The 10,173-nt window shown below is 47.7% G+C and overlaps 1 protein-coding gene across 1 annotated transcript; it reads right to left on the bottom strand.

Moving 5' to 3' along the window:
- Position 1: 1 nt before the first annotated feature.
- On the bottom strand, positions 2 to 7,100 carry LOC134543237 (foot protein 1 variant 2-like). The gene is made up of 3 exons (XM_063388139.1): positions 6,740 to 7,100; positions 4,252 to 5,638; positions 2 to 83 (listed from the first exon to the last, which is right to left on the bottom strand). Exons 1-2 carry the CDS (start codon positions 7,098 to 7,100, stop codon positions 4,317 to 4,319), a joined length of 1,683 nt encoding a protein of 560 aa, XP_063244209.1. The 3' UTR covers positions 2 to 83; positions 4,252 to 4,316.
- Between the last annotated feature and the right edge of the window lie 3,073 nt (positions 7,101 to 10,173).

Raw genomic sequence — 10,173 nt, 5'->3', positions numbered from 1 at the left:
GAGTCGAGGCTTCCGCCCTGCCTGTCCTCCCAGGGACGCCGCATCTTCGTCACAGCTGCCACCTGCGTCGCACACCCGGTCCCCTGGAGAACAAGACAGTGCGTGTGTGTGTCACGCTGCGAGGGGAGGTCACTTGGGAAGAGATGGTTTTCTCAGGGCAGGGCAAACAGGCCAATCACTCGGGGGCACCACGCAGGTGCTTTTCATTTTTGTTTTACTTGTTTTTCGAGTTTCCAATTTAAAAAAAAAAATTGGTTGTCTGTAAAGCCGGTTTACGGACGATAGTTTAAACGTGACAACGTCATAACAAAACATTGATGAAATGATTGCATACTTTTATGAATGAAATTGAATCATTTTTATTGAATTATCACTATATTGTATGGATACAAAGAAGGAGTGAAATTAAATCTACAATTTAATTGATAAATTTACTTTTATTTGCACTCATTAATTCAAATATGTTTATTTCTTTAACGAACAGATTATTTTAACTATAACGTTTATACATGTTTGCTATTTAACTTGTTCCAATCTGTGTTATTCTGTTAAAGATAGGATGATGATAGGAAAAATAGGAAACGAATGGGAGTGTTTCAAGTTTAATGTGCCTGGAAGAAGTCAAATCGATGATTGTTCCAATCGAGTGAAAGAGAGATAGATGCGGCACAAGCGTACAATGAGCGTAACGGGACACAGCGTAACGGGTCAATGTGCGCTACGGGACACATTTTTTGTGCGTGCAGCCAGCGTTCATCGATTTATTAGATGTCACGTCAAAATGTAGACATACGAGAAAAGGAAAATTAATTAACATGTAAATTCAAGTGCTGGCCAATAAAATAACTGTGCCTGTGGTTTCCTCGCATGCGAGAACTGAAACTTCCTGCTTAATATATTACTAGAAGGTTGTTAGGCACCCGTTAAAAAAGTAATGAACACAAAAAAAACTTTTATTTTATATAAAAATTTGGTATTAAAATTTAAAATTATTTTAATAATGTGGAAATGAAAATTATGTCTGATATTTCTGTGCTATTTTCCGATAATTTTAACACCGAGAAATCAAGTGATCAATAAAAGAAGAATAAATATAATATAAAAATTCAAAAGGGTGTTACTACAAAATAAAATCTGCCAAAAAAAAAAACTTTTGTTTGTACAAATATGTATACAAATATGTGTATGTAAAATACAAAGAATACCAACAGGTTTTTAAAATAAAAATATAAATTTGAAATATTATAAATAAATTTTAAATATTAAACAAAGATTTTGATAGGGCATGAGTACATGATGCTGACGTCGCAGGGGCTTATCCCGTCGGTGGTGGTTGAAGTACCGGCTGCTCAGGATGGGTGGTAGAAGGGTTGACGGGGGGGGGGAAGTCGAGCCTTGTGACCTGGGGGGGTCAAGCCTAGCGCAGGTGTGTCAAGGTCCTGCTGGGTGTCACTATCCCGCTGGGTGTCACTGTCCCGCTGTGTGTCACTGTCCCGCTGGGTGTCACTGTCCCGCTGGGTGTCACTGTCCCGCTGTGTGTCTCTCCCGCTGTGTGTCACTGTTCCGCTGGATGTCACTGTCCCGCTGGGTGTCACTGTCCCGCATGGTGTCACTGTCCCGCTGGGTGTCACTGTTCCGCTGGGTGTCACTGTCCCGCTGGGTGTCACTGTCCCGCATGGTGTCACTGTCCCGCTGGGTGTCACTGTCCCGCTGGGTGTCACTGTCCCGCTGGGTGTCACTGTCCCGCTGGGTGTCACTGTCCCGCATGGTGTCACTGTCCCGCTGGGTGTCACTGTCCCGCTGGGTGTCACTGTCCCGCTGGGTGTCACTGTCCCGCTGGGTGTCACTGTCCCGCATGGTGTCACTGTCCCGCTGGGTGTCACTGTCCCGCTGGGTGTCACTGTTCCGCTGGGTGTCACTGTCCCGCTGTGTGTCACTGTCCCGCTGGGTGTCACTGTCCCGCTGTGTGTCTCTCCCGCTGTGTGTCACTGTTCCGCTGGATGTCACTGTCCCGCTGGGTGTCACTGTCCCGCATGGTGTCACTGTCCCGCTGGGTGTCACTGTCCCGCTGGGTGTCACTGTTCCGCTGGGTGTCACTGTTCCGCTGGGTGTCACTGTCCCGCTGTGTGTCACTGTTCCGCTGGGTGTCACTGTCCCGCTGTGTGTCACTGTCCCGCATGGTGTCACTGTTCCGCTGGGTGTCACTGTTCCGCCGGGTGTCACTGTTCCGCCGGGTGTCACTGTCCCGCATGGTGTCACTGTCCCGGAGAGTACCGCACGTTCCCGTCGGATTCCGGGTGTTGGCCTCGACTTTGTCGCCCGGTGGACAAAGTTATGTAAATATTTTACATATTTATTGAAAAACATATAATTACTATCACTAGGGACACCTGTATTTCGCGAATACATTTCGTGTCAAGGTGTTTCACAAAATACTGCAGCTTTCCTCCTGTGGTTATTGGCTGAGGTCGGTGAGAGGTGTCGTCCCGCTCTTGACGGGGCCAATGAGAATGTGGTCACCGTACTGCTGCACCCTCACAATTTGCCATGACTCTTAGAAAAAGCTACAGTGTTTTGTGAAATACCTTGACATGAAATGAAATCGCGAAATACAGGTGTCCCTGACTATCACTACAAAATATTACGTAAATAACATTAAACATGTTACATAATAGGTATGTTCTTGTTCCGTCGTAACGTTTTTGATACACAATTAACACAACACAGCACTTAACACACTGCATGGGGCAGGGGTGGATCAGGGGTCGGCACAGCACAACGGTCTTTATGAGCAGGGGGGAGACACTTGGGTCGACGTCAGAACGAGATGACGACCCTGAGAAGTTCCCTCGCCGTGGTTGCGACCCGCGGCGTCCGTCCGCGAGCCACGCGCCTCCTGCTGCCTCCAGCCACACTCCCTGTGCTGCTCCCCGCGGCAGCTGCGCGACTTGCGATCCGTCGTCTTACTGCCGCGCGCGATCATCCAGCTCGCGAGACCAGGGGCGCAGCAACTAAATTTACAAAGGGGGGGGGGGCAATATACCTTTTTATAAAGAATCATCGATCCCCCCTATTGAAGCGGGGGGTCCGTGGGGTCCTCCCCCGGGAAAATTTGTATTTCAAAGTGGAAAATGGTGCTATTTAAGCAGTTTTATTATCTCAAAATTGATTACACAGCACTTTATTTGCCCCCGTTTGCCCCCACTTAGAGGTTTCGGACGGGGGGGGGGGGATACCCTTACCCCCCATCACTGTTGTTGCGCCCCTGCGCAAGATTATCTCTCCCCACACTCCCCTCTTCTTGGTGCGTCTTGCCGGCGTTCCCACAGCTCTTTCATTTAGTTAAATTCCCCCCCGTTATCAACACTTTTATTTATTTATTCAGTTTTTGATCTGTAGATCCCACATGGAGGTAAGGACTCCGGGATATAGAACAAGTCAATTAATACAAATATATACATATATACAAACATACTGTAAAACCACAAAAACTAAATATTACAGAGTACTTTTACATTTCAGTAGTAAGAAAGAAGAAGGAAAAAAAACATGGGTACATAATAAATTGTATAAAACTCAAGTCTAAGGCTCAGAGCGAAGAGTTAGTTTACAAAACGTCGCACAAATCTACCGCGGCAACGTCTACGAAGACAGTCCAGTGAACAGCAGTCAGTCTCTCGCATCGCCGCTACCCGCAGTGCAGGCAAGTAAAGCGGGAAGCGCGCACACAAGGGGCAGAAATCACGTAAAAACAAAAAAAAAAATTTTTAATTTTGTGCCAAGAAGAATTATCAGTCTGCGCCTGAGGACGGGAAACAGATCTCAGTTCCAGAAACGTCGCAACTGTTGTCCGACGAAGCGCAATGTGTTCGCCTGCGACATCGTCGCTGTGGCGTGTGGGATATCTGTTTTTGTCACATCGTTTAGTTTCGCTTGTCCGTCTTTGTGTTGTCCACTTTGCCTGTTTAGTATCACGGTCTGACTCGTCTGTTTGTCGCTGTGTTGGCCAAGGTCTTTTTTTTTTGGTCTGCATTTAATGTTCTTGTCGTCGTTAGCACAATGTGTCCGTCTGTGCTGTAATAATATTTATGACTAATATTTTCCACAGAATTTTCTGTGCTTTTTCAATTTTTTTGACATCGGCATATTTTGGATTGTTTTTCGTGTTTGCATTTCAATCTTTTATTTTTCGTTTTTGAGATTTCTTATGATATATTTAACAGTCTAACAAGCAATGGTGTTAAAACAAACATTGACTCCACAGACTTGACGGGGACGGCAGAGTGTAGTTGCTGTCCCCGCCGCCAGGTGGCAGCTCACACCAGCAGCACGCGGCGCACGTCGCGCTGCAGCTCGCGGTACAGCTGCGCCTCGTACGAGCTCGGCTCGTAGACTCTGGCGCTCTGGCCGGGGTCCGGCACGAGCCTGCCCGGAGGGTTCCTGGCCAGGTAGCCGCGCGCGTGACGCAGGGTGGACCGCGGCCGGCAGAAGGCGAGGCAGGGCTGCAGGCAGCAGCAACACCAGCCCTGCGCGGGGCAGAGGTGCGGGACACTCACCACCTGGCGCGGGACACTCACCAGCTGGCACCAGCAGGGCGGGACACTCACCAGCTGGCACCAGCAGGGCGGGACACTCACCAGCTGGCACCAGCAGGGCGGGACACTCACCAGCTGGCACCAGCAGGGCGGGACACTCACCAGCTGGCACCAGCAGGGCGGGACACTCACCAGCTGGCACCAGCAGGGCGGGACACTCACCAGCTGGCACCAGCAGGGCGGAACACTCACCAGCTGGCACCAGCAGGGCGGGACACTCACCAGCTGGCACCAGCAGGGCGGGACACTCACCAGCTGGCACCAGCAGGGCGGGACACTCACCAGCTGGCACCAGCAGGGCGGGACACTCACCAGCTGGCACCAGCAGGGCGGGACACTCACCAGCTGGCACCAGCAGGGCGGGACACTCACCAGCTGGCACCGGCAGGGCGGGACACTCACCAGCTGGCACCGGCAGGGCGGGACACTCACCAGCTGGCACCAGAAGGGCGGGACACTCACCAGCTGGCACCAGCAGGGCGGGACACTCACCAGCTGGCACCAGCAGGGCGGGACACTCACCAGCTGGCACCAGCAGGGCGGGACACTCACCAGCTGGCACCAGCAGGGCGGGACACTCACCAGCTGGCACCAGCAGGGCGGGACACTCACCAGCTGGCACCAGCAGGGCGGGACACTCACCAGCTGGCACCAGCAGGGCGGGACACTCACCAGCTGGCACCAGCAGGGCGGGACACTCACCAGCTGGCACCACAAGGGCAAGGCGACGGCGAGCCACACGAGCCCCCAGAAGGCGGCGACCCGCGCCAGTCTCCCGAGCAGCCGCCGCCTCCGGCCCGCGGAGCGCGCCGCCCCCAGCTCGCGCCAGAGGCACAGCACGGCCCGGGGCCCGTAGCCGCGGCCCGCCGCCGCCGAGCAGTTGCGCGGCGTGCGCACGTCTACTATCTTGCCCCCTGCCGCCGTCGCCACCGCCGCCCCCGGCACCGCCGCCTCCGCCCGGGCCGTCTCCTCGTATTCCGCCCTCAGCCGCTCGTAGTCGTAGTGATCGGCGTCGGAGCGCTTCCTCTTGCCACCCGGTGACTCTGCAAGCCCCCCACCGCCACCCTTTTCAGTTTCTGACAACCGCCTGGTCAAGTGACGGCCTGATTGGAATCCACACGCTCTGTCCACACTTGAACGCTTCTTGTCCATTGGTTGTGACTGGACAATGAAGTTTGTCCCACAACGGGGAATACAGAACAACTGCAATACAGAACGTATATAGTTCGTCCTTAAATAACTTAATAAAGGTTAAATATTAATTAAATATATATTTTTAGTGAAAATGTATTTCAAACGGACTATAATGTATACCATATTATCTCCTAGCCATGTGATCAATAATAAATAGTAAGTAGTGTAGAGAGTTGCTGTCGTTGATGAAACTCACATAACAGTTCATAACATATGCAGTGCAATACAATTATTAGTGCAGTATTCTGGCATCGATATTCCATTGCATGCGCCCCGCGTTATTTTTTTTTTTAAATTTAAGAATCTTAGTATTTAATTCATAGGCATTAATAATCAACAATCATACATTTTAGTACATTTTGTATGGGGTTAGAAATCTCAAAGGGTTTGCATTACTCCTTTAAGGGGCCCGCCTCGTCAGGGGTGTATGTGTGTTAGTGAGGTGGGATGATAAGCGCGACGCTCTATGGTATTTGTAGCGCGGTATCGCCTCTAAGTGCAAGGCTCTGAACTGGCGCGCAGTCTTCTCGTCGTCACAGGATAACTGTGAAATTTGAGCGGTGACCGCAACATTATATGGCCGATAAATGAAGATAAAGGTGTAATGCAAGTCCCGTAAGTGCTTTTAATAATCTGTACTGGTTGTTTTACGCCTAAAAATTACTCTGCAAATATGAGTTTTAGCCATTTTAACTCTTCTAGAAATACAGTTTAAAAACATGATCCAAAATTAAAAGTACTTTTCGGGCCTCAGCGAACTCGTAAATGCTTTTCGTAAGCAGGCCCCGCTCGGATATCTTGAGTAGTTTTGAAATCGCGTTGTTTTTCCTGAAGCTCTGCGCACCGTCTGTGTGACCAGGTAGGCGGAACCCTTAACTTCGTTTCTCCTCCATGTGGAGTTAGGGTCGCCGCCCCCCGAACTGGCCGGACGCCTCGACGCCTCGACGCACCTGGGCCGCCCTCCACCACGGCGCCGTACAGCGGCTCGTCGCCGCCGGCGTAGTACGTGTCGGGCCAGTCCGCGCCGCCCCCGGCCGCCGCCGCCCCCTTGCCGCCGCCGGCAGCCCCCCGCTCGCGCGCGAACGCCCGGTCCAGCCGCAGCAGCCGCTCCGGACGCACGCCCATCTCCGCGTCCGCCGCCGCCTCCTCGCCGGCCCCCACCGCCTCCGCCGCCTCCCAGCCGTCCAGCCGCACCTCGTCCAGCAGCTCGGCGGCGGCGCGGGCCGCCCCCAGCAGCAGCGCGCAGCACAGCGCCGCCCCCACGTCCTCCCTGGGGCTCATCTGCTGGGACGAGAACCGCGAGTCTGTCATGAGAGACCTTAGCAGGGGCGGTGGGGGGGAGTGACCCCCGTGGGAATTTGCGCGTGTGATTTAACTGACACGAGTCATCTCTGTATACTGTGAGAGGCATGGTTCCACAGAGGGGGCCAGCTCTGCAGGTGGTCTGCGGGCGGGTCGGTGGGGCCGAAGTTGGGATGGGTCTCCTCAACCTCTCGACCTAGCCGTGCGCTCACCAGCAACATGCCGCGATTGGAAATGGCGAATCGATTTCCCATGTTCTCGGAACCCATGTTGGGCACCGGCAACAGTGCCATGCATGTAAAAGACCCATCTTTCTCCTAACCAGGTTTACGCCCCAACGGGATTATCTGCCTGGGGGAGTCTTGATGAATTGATGAGGTGTGAACCTATTGTACATGTCCATATTTTGGGCCTGTTAGCCACCCAACATGTGCAGAACATTTTCCCACAAAAAAACATAGTTTTGACTTTTACATTTATCAACCCCGTTTCACAGTCACGATTTCGTAACGTAAGCCCCTCCCGCAGCCCTTTCCGAGGAACTACGCCCGTACCAACAAGTAATGCGATACGTACAAATCGCATTCAGAATCATGTTTGCAATAACGTTTACAGTCTTCAGATAATTTTTTTTAAACTGTAGGGGTTTTAAAAAAAATTTAGTTGTACATAAATTAACAGGGAGAGAGCTTGATAAAAACTATGTGGGCCCCGGGAACTTCTTTTCTCTCGGCGGTCTTGCTACTGTCTAGCGCCGGCCGCATAAATATCTGGTCGATACGGACTCCACAAAACTTGCGCGCACGACGACTAAACACCCTATTGGCGACTACAAAGTGGACTATCGACCACAGTAACATGTGTTGCTTTCGCAAACGAAGAGACTACGAAATTATCCTGCAGTGACCACGAAATATGTGTCAGGGGTTATATCGAAGTTGTCAAACTCACTGAATATTTTTTAAGCGAGCCAGAACGGTCTGTAGATAGCACGCTTCATAATTTTTTTCAAGCCAAAATTTATAATACACATTTAATTAATAGCAATTATCGTTTGTTGCTTTTACTCGTCGCTCGGGTTGAGCAAATTATTTAAAGAAGGAAAGTAAAGTATGAATAAAAATTCATATTATTATGTTCATACTTTTTTTCACATATCTAATAGACGCGTCAATAAATATCATACAATAATTTACACAAAGAGTACAAGATTGAAGTATTCTACAATAAAATTTACGTTATTATCCCGCATTAGCTTTTAAACATTCGTTTGATTTATGTTGGCACGGATGTGGCACAACTGGTCTATATTAACAAAATAGTTATGTGGCACCATGGAGGTATTTTGTCTTCTATGGAGTAGGTGTCTGTTCTGAATTTAAAGTCTTATCAGCTGGTTAGTAACTGGATAGCAAAACAAATCTTAGCTGTATGAAGACTAATATTCTGCAAGTTCGTTTATAGTTTGAAAGGAACTTGCAAGGAAGAATCGTCGAAATACCATCAGGCAGTGAGTATTTCTAAACATGATAAGCAACAAATCTGCAAGGGAGGTTGAAACCTCATTATAAGCTAAATTTGTTTTTCTATGCAGATAGAAAAAGGAGGTGGGGGATCAGTGCCAAGAGTTTTTATTATGTGTTTAAGAAAACGTTTAGCTATTAATTATTTGAAAATGTGATTTTGGGGAGCATTTGTAAGGTTACATAAAAGTTGTATCAATATTTTTTTACAAGGAATATATATATATATATATATATATATATATATAATTTTCATGGAAAAATAGAACAAATATAGTGTTCCGAACCTGTCAAACTGTGACGATCTGTGAATGAACTATAGACTTAGGATTATGACAGAATGTGCGCTATTATCTGCCATGATGTAGGACTCAAACTCGAAATGTTATTTGCCAATATAACTGCGCAAAACGTGTCATGGCGGTCGTAACTGACACATTATTGAGGTTATTAAATTCCGTATCATTTTGTTTGGCTGATATACAATGCAATAAATGTTTTATATATGTATGTGAGCACTGCATTAAATTCATGGAATTATTATTAAAATACACCCTTGATTAAAATTTTTAATGCGTAAAGAATTCGACTAAAAGCATGTAACACTTGTAAACAAATGAACATATCATTATTTACATTTTGAAAATTCTATAGGTGAATCGTACCCCAATGATCAAGTATTACGCAGAAGACAAGAACTCGCTTTATCATCACTAGTATATGGATTGGACGAATACAAAAAAGAGTTGATTTCCCATGAAATACTTTTTTTTGGCGACTATGTACTTATTTTATTCTTACTTTTTTATGTACACATAAACGAACATGATCTTACCTTCAATCCAGTACGCACTGCAGCAGCTAAAAAGGTTTTGTTTGTAGACACGTCCACCGAGGTAAGAAGTGAGTAGTAGAGCAACCGTGTCCTCTTTGGTGAGTTGATATTCCACTATCCAGCATCTATATAGTCTTCTATGTACAAAAAAAAAAAAAAATCTATGTACAAAAAAAGAGGGGGCGGGGGGTTGTCTGTAAAGTCCGTTTACGGACGATAATTTTACGCCATAAGAAAACATTGATGAAAAATTGTATACTTTTTAATTTTCAAATATTATTTACAGTTTTTGCAAATTTAGTTTAAATAATTTACTTAAATATAATCACGAACAATTAGTTAAAAAGCCCGCCTTAACCTGTTTGATATTATAGAAGATTTTCTCGCATGGTGGTTGGCCGGTTCTTGCACGCTCGGCTCAGGCGGAACGTGACAATTTTTCGTGCGTGCAGCCGGCGTTCATCAATTTATAAGACGTTATCACGTCAAAAAAATATTCCGAGTGTGATGAAAATATTTTCTCTTGACAGTCAAATCAAGAAGGAAAGCCACTGTCTACATAAGATTTCGGAAACACACCACATTCCCATTTCCCGCCATCAAAACCAAGTTTAAGTACTTCTTGGAGAAATTCTGCTTGACGTTCAAAACAAGAGGAAGTTACTAACTGTCTTCATCTGATTTCGAAAAACCTATCCCCATAAAGACTTCTAAAAACCACATC

This window comes from Bacillus rossius, assembly GCF_032445375.1.
Source record: "Bacillus rossius redtenbacheri isolate Brsri chromosome 9 unlocalized genomic scaffold, Brsri_v3 Brsri_v3_scf9_2, whole genome shotgun sequence".
Taxonomy (NCBI): Eukaryota; Metazoa; Arthropoda; class Insecta; order Phasmatodea; family Bacillidae; genus Bacillus; species Bacillus rossius.
This window is presented reverse-complemented; position numbering and strand designations above follow the sequence as displayed.

What these genes read in the sequence shown, in the direction of transcription:
- LOC134543237 (XM_063388139.1), bottom strand. Translation starts at nt 7,100, where the DNA reads ATGACAGACTCGCGGTTCTCGTCCCAGCAGATGAGCCCCAGGGAGGAC. An exon ending in CGTGGTGGAGGGCGGCCCAG is followed by an intron (nt 5,639 to 6,739) that starts GTGCGTCGAGGC and finishes GGGGGCTTGCAG; the next exon opens with AGTCACCGGGTGGCAAGAGG.